Below are 15,973 nucleotides of genomic sequence, written 5' to 3'. Positions count from 1 at the left end.
ACACACACAGACTCTGTCCCTCTGCTGTCCAAACCATGACAGTGCACTTCCATCACATGCTTACAATTAAAACCGATTCAATAAAATATTCAATCAGACTATTTTTAATTAAAATAATTGCCAAATTATCGAGTCTTGAATATTAAAAAAATTCTTTCTGACTTTATTCGATTAAGAAACTGTTTTATTTCATCAACATATACGCAGCAGCAGCAGAGAGTTATTATTATTATTATTATTATTATTATTATTATCATTATTATTATTATTATTATTATTATTATTATTATTATTAATTGCGAGAAAAAAGAACAAGAAACAGCTCTGCAATGAAACACAATAACATAAAGATAAAAAGAAAGTAACAATAACACCTCGATCAGAAAGAAAAAGCCGCGGCTCAGAGCGCTAATTCTTTTCTCAACAACTCCAATTATTTTATTTGTTAAATTAAAACAGTGTTTAGATGTAGTGCTTTTTTCCCCACAAGCACAGGCGAACGCAGAAAATAAACCGAGGATGACGTCATCTCGCGACCAGGCGTCGTTCCCATAAGCCCCCGCGGTGTCCCGGAAGCGGTTGTTCGCCTGTCTGTCCGCGGCGCGGGTGTCAAACACAAGGTTAGACGAGATCTTTCTTGATCGTGTTTGATTTTCATGAAAATGGGAATATGTTTGTTATATAGGTCTGTGTAACTTAAACGGTCTAGTGTCGCGTGAGGTCACATGAGCGGCTGCTCCTCCTCACACTGAATCAGAGCTTCGCTAATGCTAAAGCTAATGCTAAAGTACTTGAATAAACGCGATTCTAGTGAATTCTATCGCTGGCTTTATTGAAGTTATTATAATAAACTAAAACCACTCTCTTTTATAGCTTGAAATGAAACCAGTGTAAAAATAAATAAATATGATGACACTAGATGCCAAAGCATTCTTACTCAATCTATTCTAGTTTAACTTTATGTACTAAAATAACTAAAATTACTTTTTAGTTTGTCCCTGGAGCACAAAAGCAGTCATAAGCAGCACAGTTATACAGGTGCTGGTCATATAATTAGAATATCATCAAAAAGTTGATTTATTTCACTAACTCCATTCAAAAAGTGAAACTTGTATTATTCATTCATTACACACAGACTGATATATTTCAATATTTATTTCTTTTAATTTTGATGATTATAACTGACAACTAAGGAAAATCCCAAATTCAGTTTCTCAGAAAATTAGAATATTGTGAAAAAGGTTCAATATTGAAGACACCTGGTGCCCACACTCTAATCAGCTAATTAACTCAAAACACCTGCAAAGCCTTTAAATGGTCTCTCAGTCTAGTTCTGTAGGCTACACAATCATGGGGAAGACTGCTGACTGGACAGTTGTCCAAAAGACGACCACTGACACCTTGCACAAGGAGGGCAAGACACAAAAGGTCATTGCAAAAGAGGCTGGCTGTTCACAGAGCTCTGTGTCCAAACACATTAATAGAGAGGCGAAGGGAAGAAATGTCATAGAAAAAAAGTGTACAAGCAATAGGGATAACCGCACCCTGGAGAGGATTGTGAAACAAAACCCATTCAAAAATGTGGGGGAGATTCACAAAGAGTGGACTGCAGCTGGAGTCACTGCTTCAAGAACCACTACACACAGACGTATGCAAGACATGGGTTTCAGCTGAGCATTCCTTGTGTCAAGCCACTCTTGACCAACAGACAGCGTCAGAAGCGTCTCGCTTCAAAAAGGACTGGACTGGAGTCTGGAGGAAGAGAGGAGAGGCACACAATCCACGTTGCTTGAGGTCCAGTGTAAAGTTTCCACAGTCAGTGATGGTTTGGGGTGCCATGTCATCCGCTGGTGTTGGTCCACTGTGTTTTCTGAGGTCCAAGGTCAACGCTGCCGTATACCAGGAAGTTTTAGAGCACTTCATGCTTCCTGCTGCTGACCAACTTTATGGAGATGCAGATTTCATTTTCCAGCAGGACTTGGCACCTGCACACAGTGCCAAAGCTTCCAGTACCTGGTTTAAGGACCATGGTATCCCTGTTCTTAATTGGCCAGCAAACTCGCCTGACCTTAACCCCATAGAAAATCTATGGGGTATTGTGAAGAGGGAAGATGCGATATGCCAGACCCAAGAATGCAGAAGAGCTGAAGGCCACTATCAGAGCAACCTGGGCTCTCATAACACCTGAGCAGTGCCACAGACTGATCGACTCCATGCCACGCCCGCATTGCTGCAGTAATTAAGGCAAAAAGGAGCCCCAACTAAGTATTGAGTGCTGTACATGCTCATACTTTTCAGTTGGCCAAGATTTCTAAAAATCCTTTCTTTGTATTGGTCTTAAGTAATATTCTAATTTCCTGAGATACTGAATTTGGGATTTTCCTTTAGTTGTCAGTTATAATCATCAAAATTAAAAGAAATAAACATTTGAAATATATCAGTCTGTGTGTAATGAATGAATGAATATAATATACAAGTTTCACTTTCTGAATGGAATTAGTGAAATCAACTTTTTGATGATATTCTAATTATATGACCAGCACCTGTATTTGAAGCAACAGACAACAATACATTGTATGGGTCACAATTATACATTACTCTCTCTCTCTCTGTCTGTCTCTCTCTCTCTCTCTCTCTCTCTCTCTCTCTCTCTCTCTCTCTCTCTCTCTCTCTCTCTCTCTCTCTGTGTGTCTCTCTCTCTCTCTCTGTGTCTCTCTCTCTCTGTGTCTCTCTGTCTCTGTCTCTCTCTCTGTCTCTAGATCATGGCTCTTCGTGGTCTGTGGCGTCTGTCGTCTCTGCTGCGTTCGGTCGTGAGCGTGACGCTGCGCAGGAACATCAGTCTGTCCGCCATCGTCTTCAACAAAGCCAGAGACCTGGATCCTGTGCAGAAGCTCTTCCTGGACAAGATCCGCGAGTACAACACCAAGAGCAAGTGTGTGTCGCGCTCATACTCGTATATAACCGTCCCCGCTGCGCTCTCACACTGTCTCCACTGGTTCCTCTCGCATGTCTCCCAGTGCTGCTGTCGAAGCGGTCTAAGCCGTCCAGCAGTCCGGCGTATCAGAAGAACCTGACGGAGGAGATGACCAAACTCCAGCGTTTATACGGAGGAGGAGACCTCAGCAGCTTCCCTCAGTTCAGATTCCCAGGTCAGCTCACACTCACAACATGAACCTCCAGCAATACAGCCGTGTGTTCAGTTATCGTAGAGGATCTGACTGTCTCTGTTCTTGTAGTTTACTGTATTTTATTTCAGTTTTTTGGAAGTGTTCAAAGTGCTTTATAAATACATTTTGATTTGACATTTTCATTACTTGAAATAAACGTTAGCTGAAATAAAATATAAAAACTTGCCAAAACGACATTTCTCATTTTCATTTAGTTTAATTAATGCACTAATTATCAAATAACAAACTGAAATAAAAATATAATTTTAGACATGTTAAAGAAAATAACTAAAATGACTAAAATTAATCAAATCAAACTAATAAATACACATTAATTATTGACAACAAAAAAACAAAACTTAAGAAAAATAAAACCTGATTCAAAATAATAAATATGTATGTGTGTGTGTGTTTTTTATGTTTTTTATATATATATATATATATATCTGATGATGATATATATGTGCACACACACAAGTACGAATGAATATTTTTTTATTTAATATGTAGTAATAAAACATTTAATAAGGAAGGTGTGAATTCACACAGTGGATGAAATCGAAGCTTCAATGAAAGAAATGGTTGGAAGCAGGATGATTTTCATCTGAACTGCAGGAACAGATTATTAATCCACACATCACTTCTGAAGCTGGTCCTGCAGAGTTAGTTTGGGTTAGTTAGGGTGGGATAACTAGTTGTTCAGTCTTTGCTTGTTGACTGATCTGCGTGTTTGTCGTGTCGTTGTTTCCACAGAAGCCAAACTAGAGGAGGTGACGACCAAATGAACACTTCACCATCACCGCGCTGGAAATATGAGCTCGATATTTAATAAACAGTCTCTGGTCGAAACATCAGTTTGTCTGTGATTCTGCGCTTCATTTACAGCCTGAGCTTCTAAAACAATCACCTTCCTGAATGTTCACGTTTCTTGTTCTGCTTTTCTAATTCTGGTCTTCATCTCGAGAACACATTACAAGAAGACCTCATCACTGCATTATTAAATTATTGAATATGATCTGATGATAATCAGCTACTATCAGTGGGTCAGTTCACACAGAAATCATTCATGTCTTCATTTTCAAAACACAATGATATTTATAATATTTGCTCCAGGGTTATAGTTCATTAAAACTATTGAATAAAAAAATTATTGGAAACAGAATAAAAAATAAATGCAACTAATGTTAACGAAAATAAAAATGTTGCCTAAAGTAATAGAATAGAAATAAAACTATAGATATAAAAAATGGACATAAATTACAAAAATATACATTGAAAATTAACAAATTAAAATTAAAACAAAATTTAAAAAATACAAATATTAAAAAAAGGTTTTTTTTCTTTTTAAAAACAGTAAATGTTGAAATAACTTGAATGCAGTTATTGTTAGTTCACAGTAACTAATGTGAAGAAATAATTAAAAAATATATTGAAAAACAAATTCTGAGAGAAGCATTAATGTTAACATATAACAAGCTTTAATACTGTTCTCTTTTGCGCTCTCATAATTTTGTCATGAATGCAGCAGCTAAATAAATAAATGCACCAATTCAGACAAAAAGCAGATATTTTTATTATTAAAAAACACAAATAGTGATCAAATATACAATAATTCGGCCCATTCCACACTCCGTAGATACAGACATGATTGAGTTGGAGTAAAGGCACGGCGTGTCGAAGGTCATCGCTCAGACTGGTTTAAGGCATCGGGGTCACTGGGGTTCGTTCGGTGCTCTGGTGGACTCGTCTGGTTTTCTGATGACCAGAGGATTGAGTTGCTCCAGTGTCACAACAATCATCATCCGTCTGCTTCATCACAGCATGAACGACTGAGTGTGCTTGAAATCCTGAGGCTGCAAATTGACAAAATAAAAATTTTAAAACCAAAAAAAAAAAAATATGAAACCGATAAAAAAAATTCAAATCATTAAAAAAAAACAATCAGTACTGTATTTTAAGAACAGAAAGAATTTTACTAAATAAATGTGCAAATAATATTTTATATATTTTGTCATAATATAAATTATTGATCTACCTAATATAAGTTTAATTACAAAGTGTATACATGAACAAAATAAAACAAAAACTTGTTGCTGCTGGTTAAATTGTAATGTAGTATATTATTATTATTATCATCAGCAGCATTATACATGTTATTATTTAATGTATTTAGGTTATTGTTATAATTAATTATTTATTAATTTAATTTATTTCTATTTTTGTTGTTGCCATTATAATATAACTGTATTATTATTTATGTTTTAAATAAATATAGTTAAATGTTTTATAATAAATAAATTCATGTGTATTTGTGTGTGTATATGCATAAACAAATTAATATTTTGATTTAATATATAGTGATAAAACATTTAATAAGGAATGAATTCACACTATTTGTAATGTAATATATTATTATTATTATTATCATCTGTATTATTATACATGTGTTATTTAATGTATAGGTATTTATTTAATTTCTATTTTTGTTGTCATTATTATAATATAAATGTATTATTATTTATTTATGTTTCAGTGTTTGTAATAATAATAAAAAGTTTATAAAATTCACAACACAAAATTCTCACACACACTCAAAAATCACACACACCTCTTTGAGGAAGAATACAGTACCCCACATTTACACAAAAACAACAAAAAATAACAGTTAAACAATCCAACAATCACATGATGATGCAGGAAAACAAAAAACAGAAACAATCCACCTCTCGCTCTCTTCACACGTGTGTGTGTGTGTTTGTGTGTGTGTGTGTGCAGTCGCGAGTGTGTGTGTGTGTCTCTCTGTGGCGTGACTCACATGTGTTCGGTTCTGTGGAGGTTCTGGCTGCTAATGTGAGCGGCGCCGTGACACTGCGGGATCCAGAACGACCTGCGATAACCCAGCGCTCAGGTCAAAGGTCAAGCGCTACCATCAGCATGCAGAACGACGAGCGGATGAGCCAATCACATGCGCTTATTAACCAGATCAACACTAACTATTCTGTGTCAGGCAGGAGGATTAGTGCCACACACACACACACACACACACACACACACACACACACACACGGTTAGTCTTACCTTCCTCTGTGTCCTGTGTGTGACAGTTCTGTCAGAGGCAGAAATCAAAAGAAAGTCAAGATGTAAAAACAATTTAGGAAATATGAACATTAATTAGAGTCAGGAAACTGAACTAAAGATTCACTGTTGATATAAAGAGTGATACAATCAACTTCAGTCTTATTATTGTTATAACTAGTCAAAACTTGTTTAACTGTCAGAAATATAAATGTTATTGTAAAACTTAAAATAAAAAGGCAAAGTACTAAAATTAATAAAGCTTAAAAATAAAGCAACATTTAAAAAATGCAATAAGCGTAAAAAAAAAAAAAGTAAAATGTTGCAATTAAAAAAATAAATAAATAAATAAATAAATTATGTTCACAATTTCCACCGCAGGATTCATAAAAATCCTGAGGTAAAAAAAAAAAAAAAAAAAAAAATTAATTATGTTCATAATTTCCACCACAGGACTCATAAAAATCCTGAGGTAAAAAAAAAAAAAAAAAACATAATAATCAAACAATAATCCAAAACTTTTTTCTTTTTTTCTGGGAAAGGTTCAGAGTATAAAAGATGCTAATGATTTACTTTCGTTATAAGTATAAAAGAAAATTAAAATAAAATCAAAAAATAACACAAATTTACAAAACTAACCAAACTAAACTTAAAATTAAAATGATTAAAAACATTAACAAAAATTAAAAACAATATATTGTAAATATGTAAAAAAAAAAAAAAAAAAACAATTAAAAAAAAAATTTAAACTGAAAATTAAAATGATAGCCAAATTAAAATATTAACAAAATCTTTATAATAGTTTTAAATAACACTGCTCAACTATGTTTCTTTTGCCATAATTTATATAAATCTTAATTTTTTGTAATTTTTCAAAGACGTGTCCATCACCTTTGCAAGTCTTTGGACTGGACTTTGTGAATCAGAAAGTGTTTATCAGCTGAACTCACGGCTGAAGAGTCCGTGCCGATGGGCGTAAAACACTCCGAACGCACACAGAAACAGCAGCAGAGCCAGAAGAAGCACTCCAGAGATCACCGCGGACAATCCGCCACGTTCAGATCATCTGCACACATCACAAACACTCGCTCACATGTGACCCTGGAGCGCAACAACAGTACTAAGAGGCGATTTTTTGATAATAAATTAATAATCTCTCCATTGATGTCTGGTTTGTTAGGAGGACAATATTTGAAAATCTGGAATCTGAGGGTGCAAAAAAATCTAAATATTGAGAAAATCATCTTCAAAGTTGTTCAAATGAAGTTCTTAGCAATGCATATTACTAATCAAACATTAAGTTTTTCATGATCTTTACTTAATATCCTAATGATTTTTGACATAAAAGAGAAATGTATAATTGTGACCATACAATGTAATTGTTGTCTATTTCCTACAAATATACCTGTGCTACTGATTGACTGCTTCTGTGCTGCAGGGACACAGATAGCTGTAATATAATAACTAGGTACTTTATGGAGGCTTTCCTGCAAGAACTTTGAGCTTTTATATCAAATCGTCTTCACTAACACATGTTAAATCACAGTGATATTTGTGCATTAAGTACTATTGTTTTTTATTAATATTTTGAATAGACTTTTATTTTTATATCTTCAGTTTTCATTTAATTAATATTTCAAAGTAATTTTGCCATTTTCCATTATCATTTTTCATTAAATATTACTATTTTAAATATAACTATTGAGATTTATTTTCTATTTCAGTTTTAATAATTTTTATTTCCAGTTAGTAATTTTACTGCTTCATCTTAAAAACTAGAAAATGTTCTCAGCAAAAAATAACTGAAAATGCATGTAAGTTTTTCATATCATTTTTATATTTTATTTCAGCTTTATTCCAGCTGCTTTTTATCCAGGGTTAATTTTAAGTTAGATATGATAGTCTATATTTTTGTTATAACTTCTAATAAAAGTGAGAACAAAAACATGCTTTAAAAAAAGACAGAAGCCAAAGGGCATCGCTTTTGTGGATCAGCGTTTTGTCAATTTTAAATAGATTTTTATTTTCTATATTTTGTAATTTAAAAAAATTATAATTTCCTTTTAAAATACTAATTTGTATAGTTTTGTAATATTCAAATTAGTTATATTAATTGTTCAGTTTTATTTATTATCCATTTTTAAAAAGCGTTTAGAGGTAATTTTTTGTGTTTTTTTTTTAAATACATTTGTATAGTTTTGGTAGTATGCAAATTTGGCAATATCTATTAGTTTTTATTTACATAATCATTTTAAGGTTTTAGTAATTTTTTGTGTTTTTGTCTTTATTTTATACATTTGTACATAGTTCTGGTAAATCCCCATCATTTTTAAATATTTACTGTTAGATTTGTTTACATTTTTCAGTTTAAAAGTTTTAGTCATTTTTTAATGACATTTGTACCTAGTTGGGAGGATTTTCAGGTTCAGCTCATTCTGGGTACAAATCAGTACAACACACACCACACCACACACACACACACACATCAGTGTCGCTACACACACACACACACCACACACACACACACACACACTCTCTCACCAAACACACACACACACACACACACACTCTCAGTCTCAACACACACACGCTCTCTCCTCACACACACACACACAGACACACACACACACACTCCCACTCTCTCACACACACACACACACACACACACACACACACACACACACACACCACACACACACACACACACACACACACACAACTCTCTCACACCACACACACACCACACACACACACACACACACAACACTCTCTCTCATGTTAATTTTATGTTTTTCAGCAAACCACTCTCTCTCGTCACACTACACACAAACACAGACACCCAACACACACCGCCCAATCTCTTCTCTCACACCCTACATCTTCCTGGACTCACATGCACACACCCGTCACCTCTGCTCACTACACACCACCCTCCTAAACTCCTCACCCAACACGACACAGACCACACACAACACAATCCACTCTCCTCACACCACACACACGGGACACGCACATGCACACACACACACCCCCACTCCCTCTTCTCACATACACACACACACCACGTCTCCCTCTCTCTCTCCTAGGGCACAACACACCACACACCACCCACACACAGACACCAGCACAGGCACATGCACACACACACACACTCCACTCTCTCACACACACCACACAATCATCTTCTCTCTCCTCTCTCTCTCTCACACACACAAACACGTCACTCACACACACAACACACACACACAAACACACCACACACACACTCTCACACACACCACACCAACACACACGACTTTTCTCACACTCACACCTACATTACAGAACTCCTCTCTCACACTCACACACACACACACTCCCTACACAACACCACACACCACACAACACTACACACATTCTCTCTCTAGCACACACACACACACACTGCTCACTTTTACCGATCTGCATGGGTGTCCACCGAGCAGCTCTTTGCGGGTCCCACCCTGTTCTTGCCTCACAGTGATATTGACCCCTATCGGCTCTGCTGACCTTCTGGAACGTCTGACGCAAAAAACCACAAGAGAAAGAACATTCAAAACACACACACCATCATCATCATCATCATCATCATCATCATCTTCAGCCGGCTGAGCATCAACAACCGCTACAGGTTGGCTCTCGCTCCTGAATTCACTCAAGTGAACTCACTTTCATCACTCAGAAACTTGGAATTCTTGATTCAGTCATGGAATTGAATCAGTATAGTAATTCATGACATGAGTCATCAACTGACATATAAATATTAGACACATGGATTGTTCAGTGGTTCTGTGATTAACTGAATAATGTTCATCAGTTCGAACGGTGTCCTTGTCATGTGCTCTTATTAATTCTGTTATGTTGTATTTTGAACTTCAATTCCGTTTTTTAAATTAAAAGATTTACATTTTTTATTGAAGTTTAAAAACCGAGACATTTTCGCAATTTTCTTTGGAATTGATTCTGAGCTTAAATTTTAAAGGGGTCATATGACATTGCTAAAAGAACATTATTATGGGTGTATTTGGTGTAATGCAATGTGGTTTTATGCGGGTTTAACAGTAAAAAAAGTAAAACACCATAGGAGGTTTTTCCATATAATGTACATTGTTTCTTACTCCTATAATGCCCGCCTAGAAATTGAAAAACGCGTCGTGTGCTCTGATTGGGCCAGCTATAGTCAGTGTTGTTGTGCTTGGCGGAATACCTCAAGCGGGCGACCGGGACATTAGAAAAGATTCTCTTGCGATCCAAACATCACTATGTTACGAGACAAAACAAAATCAAACTCATTAAAAAAGAGGCATTTGTTTGCATCCAGGTGTGGACCTAATTGCTGATTATTATGACCTATACTGTGTGTTTTTATGCGTTACGTATGCATATCGCGCTGCATAAACATAAAACCATGCAGGCTACTGGTTCAGGAAACAGTCCCTCAATCCCTCCCTAGCTGAATACTATGCGCATTCCCCGACCCATATGAATTACTTAGGTTGAACTGTCTGGTGCCCGAACATTCCGTGCTTCTTAAATACATACTAAATCCACTGATGTTCTAGTTGTGTCCTCTTTTGGACAGAAACAAACAAAGTAGTTTCGCTTTCCAACAAACCCACAGGTCCTGCCTAACCAGCAGCGGCGGCAACAGAGAGAATAAATTTCCGCCTTCTTTCTGATTGCATGAAATTTGTGGCGGCGTTATTCAAATCTCCCACATAGTGACTGAGAGCAGTTGGGCGTGTTTAGAACGGAGCCTTTTCAGTAGAGCGTGGACGGTGGTAACTTTATAAAGATATCTCTTTGGGTTTGGACTTAGTGCTTCGTGCAGCGCGGTTTTACTGCACGATCTTCTTTTTCATAAGAGCTGGGGTGCCATGTCATCCGCTGGTGTTGGTCCACTGTGTGTTTTCCTGAGGGTCCAAGGTCAACGCAGCAGTATACCAGGGAAGTGTAGGAGCAACTTCATGCTTCCTGCTGCTGACCAACTGTTATGGAAGATGCCGATTTTCAGTTTCCATCCAGCAGGACTTGGAACCTGCACACAGTGCCACAGCTTCCCGTACCTGCGTTTAGGGACCATGGTAATCCCTGTGCGTATTGGCCAGCAAACTCGCCTGACCTTTTAACGCCCTAAGAAAATCTATGGGGTATGTGAAGAGGAAGATGCGATATGCCAGACCCAGGATGCAGAAGAGCTTAAGGCCACTATCAGAGAAACCTGGGCTCTCTCATAAACCGCTTGAGCAGTGCCACAGACTGGATCGACTCCATGCCACGCCCCATTGCATGCAGTAATTAAGGCCAAAAGGAGCCCCAACTAAGTATTGAGTGATGTACATGACTCCATACTTTTCACGTTGGCCAGATTTCGAAAAAGGTCCTTTCTTTGTATTATGGTCTTAAAGTAATATTCTAATTTTCTGAGATACTGAATTTGGGATTTTCCTTAGTTGTGCAGTTATAATCATCAAAATTAAAAAGAAATAAACAACATTTGAAATATATCAGTCTGTGTGTAATGAATGAAATATAATATACAAGTTTCACTTTCTGAATGGAATTAGTGAAATCAACTTTTGGATGATATTCTAATTAGATGACCAGCACCTGTATTTGAAAAGCAAAAGACAACAATACATTGTATGGGTCACAATTCTACATTACTTACTCTCTCTCTCTCTCTCTCTCTCATCTCTGTCCTTCCTCTCTCTCTCTCTCTCTCTCTCTCCCTCTCTCTCTGTGTGTCTCCTCTCCTCTCTCTCTGTGTCTCTCTCTCTCTCTGTGTCTCTCTGTCTCTGTCTCTCTCTCTGTCTCTAGATCATGGCTCTTCGTGGTCTGTGGCGTCTGTCGTCTCTGCTGCGTTTCGGTCGTGAGCGTGACGCTGCGCAGGAATCATCAGTCCTGTCCGCCTCGTCTTCAACAAAGCCAGAGACCTGGATCCTGTGCAGAAGCCTTCCTGGACCAGATCCGCGAGTACAACACCAAGAGCAAGTGTGTGTCGCGCTCATACTCGTATATAACCGTCCCCGCTGCGCTCTCACCCGTCTGGACTGGTTCCTCTGGTTTGTGTCGCAGGGCTGCTGGTGGTGTGGTCGAAGCGGGTCCGGCGTATCAGAAGAACCTGACGGAGGAGATGACCAAACTCCAGCGTTTATACGGAGGAGGAGACCTCAGCAGCTTCCCTCAGTCAGATTCCCAGGTCAGCTCACACTCACAACATGAATCCTCCAGCAATACCGCCGTGTGTTCAGTTATGTAGAGGATCCTGACTGTCTCTGTTCTTGTAGTTACTGTATTTTGTTTCAGTTTTTTGGAAGTGTTCAAAGGCTTTAAAATACATTTTGATTTGACATTTCATTACTTGAAATAAACGTTAGCTGAAAAATAAAATATAAAAACTTGCCAAAACGGACCCATTTCTCATTTTCATTTAGTTTAATTAATGCACTAATTATAAATAACAAACTGAAATAAAACTATAATTTTAGACCCGTTAAAGAAAATAACTAAATGACAAAATTAATCAAATCAAACAATAAATACACATTAATTATTGTACAAACAAAAAAACAAAACTTAAGAAAAATAAAACCTGATTCAAAATAATAAATATGTATGTGTGTGTGTGTTTTTTATGTTTTTAAAAAAAAAATATATATATATATATATGAATATATATGTGCACACACACATACGAATGAATATTTTTATTTAATATGTAGTAATAAAACATTTAATAAGGAAGGTGTGAATTCACACAGTGGATGAAATCGAAGCTTCAATGAAAGAAATGGTTGGAAGCCGGATGATTTTCATCTGAACTGCAGGAACAGATTATTAATCCAACATCACTTCTGAAGCTGGTCCTGCAGAGTTAGTTTAGTTAGGGTTAGTTAGGGGGGATAACTAGTTGTTCAGGGTATCTTTGCTTGTTGACTGATCTGCGTGTTTGCGTTCGTGTCGTTGTTTCCACAAGAAGCCAAACTAGAGGAGGTGACGACCAAATGAACACGACACCGTCACCGCGCTGGAGATATGAGCTCGCTATTTAATAAACAGTCTCCTGGTCGAAACCATCAGTTTGTCTGTGATTCTGCGCTTCATTTACAGCCTGAGCTTCTAAAACAACCATCACCTTACTGAATGTTTCACGTTTCTTGTTCTGCTTTTCTAATTCTGGTCTTCATGCTCGAGAACACATTATAAGAAGACCTTATCACTGCATTATTAAATTATTGAATATGATCTGATGGATAATCAGCTACTATCACGTGGGGTCAGTTCACACAGAAATCATTCATGTCTTCATTTTCAAAAAACACAATGAAGATTTATAATATTTGCTCCAGGGTTAAGTTCATTAAAACTATTGAATAAAAAAATTATTGAAAACAGAATAAAAAATAAAAATGCAACTAATGTTTAACGAAAATAAAAATGTTGCCTAAAGTAATAGACATAGAAATAAAAACTATAGATATACCAAAATGGACATAAAAATTACACAAAACCTATACATTGAAAATTCACAAATTAAAATTAAAACAAAATTTAAAAAATACAAATATTAAAAAAAGGTTTTTTTTTTCTTTTTAAAAACAGTAAATGTTGAAATAACTTGAATGCAGTTATTGTTTAGTTCACAGGAAAATAATGTTGAAGAAATAATTAAAAATATATTGAAAAACAATTCTGAGAGAGAGCAATTAATGTTAACATATAACAAGCTTTAATACTGTTCTCTTTTGCGCTCTCATAAATTTGTCATGCAATGCGCAGCTAAATAACATAAATGCAAACCATTCAGACAAAAAGCAGATATATTTTTATTATTAAAAACACAAATAGTGATCAAATATACAATAATTCGGCCCATTCCACACTCCGTAGATACAGACATGATTGAGTTGGAGTAAAGGCACGGCGTGTCGAAGGTCATCGCTCAGACTGGTTTAAGGGCATCGGGTCACTGGGGTTCGTTCGCTGTGCTCTGGTGGACTCGTACCTGGTTTCTGATGACCAGAGGCTTGAGTTGCTCCAGTGTCACACAATCATCATCCGTCTGCTTCATCACAGCATGACACGACTGAGTGTGCTTGAAATCCTGAGGCTAGCAAATTGACAAATAAAAATTTAAAAAACCAAAAAAAAAAAAAATATGAAACCGATAAAAAAAATTCAAATCATTAAAAAAAAACAATTCAGTACTGTATTTTAAGAACAGAAAGAATTTTACTAAATAAATGTGCAAATAATATTTTATATATTTTGTCATAATATAAATTATTGATCTACCTAATATAAGTTTAATTACAAGTGTATACATGAACAAATAAAACACAAAATTGTTGCTGCTGGTTAAATTGTAATGTAGTCTATTATTATTATTATCATCAGCAGCATTATAACATGTTATTATTTAATGTATTTAGGTTTATTGTTTATAATTATTTATTTATTAATTTAATTTATTTCTATTTTTGTTGTTGCCATTATAAGATAACTGTATTAAGTATTTATGTTTTAAATAAATATAGTTAAATGTTTTATAATAAATAAATTCATGTGTATTTGTGTGTGTGTATATGCATAACAAATTAATATTTGATTTAATATATAGTGATAAAACATTTAATAAGGAATGAATTCACACTATTTGTAATGTAATATATTATTATTATTATCATCTGCATTATTATACATGTGTTATTATTTAATGTATAGGTATTTATTTATTTTCTATTTTTGTTGTTGTCATTATATAATAAAAATTTATTATTATCAATAAAAATTTCAATTATTATTATTAAGTGTTGATAATGTTCATGACAGAAGGTTCTGACTCAGTCTGAAATCTCACTCACTTCTTTGGGAGGAAGACTGTAGCCTGCATTTTGACTGAAACACAAGAAATAACAGTTAAACAATCCAACAATCACATGATGATGCAGGAACAAAAACAGAACAATCACCAAACACACTCTCGCTCTCTTCACACGTGTGTGTGTGTGTTTGTGTGTGTGTGTGTGCAGTCGCGAGTGTGTGTGTGTGTCTCTCTGTGGCGTGACTCACATGTGTTCGGTTCTGTGGAGGTTCTGGACTGCTAATGTGAGCGGCGCCGTGACACTGCCGGGATCCAGAACGACCTGCGATAACCCAGCGCTCAGGTCAAAGGTCAAGCGCTACCATCAGCATGCAGAACGACGAGCGGATGAGCCCATCACATGCGCTTATTAACCAGATCAACACTAACATATTCTGTGTCAGGCAGGAGGATTTCGTGCCACACACCACCACACCCACAACACACACACACACACACACACACGGTTAGTCTTACCTTCCTCTGTGTCCTGTGTGTGACAGTTCTGTCAGAGGCAGAAATCAAAAGAAAGTCAAGATGTAAAAACAATTTAGGAATATGAACATAATTAGAGTCAGGAAACTGAACTAAAGATTCACTGTTGATATAAAGAGTGATACAATCAACTTCAGTCTTATTATTGTTATAACTAGTCAAAACTTGTTTAACTGTCAGAAATATAAATGTTATTGTAAAACTTAAAATAAAAAGGCAAAGTACTAAAATTAATAAAGCTTAAAAATAAAGCAAAATTTTAAAAAATGCAATACATATGTCTTTGGTGAAACAAGAACACTTGAGCCGTTGCAATGACCTGAACTCCATATCCAACACCATAACAATTTCC

General features: G+C 35.8%; 1 protein-coding gene, 2 long non-coding RNA genes and 1 pseudogene across 5 annotated transcripts in view; 2 read left to right on the top strand and 2 right to left on the bottom strand.

The window, feature by feature from the left end:
- Nucleotides 1-502: 502 nt before the first annotated feature.
- On the top strand, nt 503-13,337 carry LOC122135903 (annotated as a pseudogene).
- Nucleotides 3,047-4,021, top strand: LOC122135904. The gene is made up of 2 exons (XR_006153763.1): nt 3,047-3,149; nt 3,921-4,021. It is a non-coding gene; the product is annotated as an uncharacterized LOC122135904 (long non-coding RNA).
- LOC109050834 (junctional adhesion molecule 2A-like) overlaps nt 4,717-15,973 on the bottom strand; it is a 27,293-nt gene continuing 16,036 nt past the window's right edge. Inside the window, exons 8-11 of one of the 3 annotated variants that reach the window (XR_006153761.1) lie at nt 15,604-15,631; nt 15,336-15,409; nt 15,128-15,161; nt 4,913-5,020 (exon numbers count right to left, since the gene is read on the bottom strand). Coding sequence is in view for 1 of the 3 variants with exons in the window: in XM_042717052.1 (XP_042572986.1) it covers nt 4,982-5,020; nt 15,128-15,161; nt 15,604-15,631 (101 nt within the window). In the remaining 2 variants the exon portion in view is untranslated. Of the gene's footprint in view, nt 5,021-14,268; nt 14,374-15,127; nt 15,162-15,335; nt 15,410-15,603; nt 15,632-15,973 lie in introns of those variants that run through there. The other 2 variants (XR_006153760.1, XM_042717052.1) reach the window with 2 other exon arrangements.
- On the bottom strand, nt 5,946-7,288 carry LOC122135905. The gene is made up of 3 exons (XR_006153764.1): nt 7,193-7,288; nt 6,246-6,273; nt 5,946-6,054 (listed from the first exon to the last, which is right to left on the bottom strand). It is a non-coding gene; the product is annotated as an uncharacterized LOC122135905 (long non-coding RNA).

This window comes from Cyprinus carpio, chromosome B1 (genome assembly GCF_018340385.1).
Source record: "Cyprinus carpio isolate SPL01 chromosome B1, ASM1834038v1, whole genome shotgun sequence".
Taxonomy (NCBI): domain Eukaryota; kingdom Metazoa; phylum Chordata; class Actinopteri; order Cypriniformes; family Cyprinidae; genus Cyprinus; species Cyprinus carpio.
This window is presented reverse-complemented; position numbering and strand designations above follow the sequence as displayed.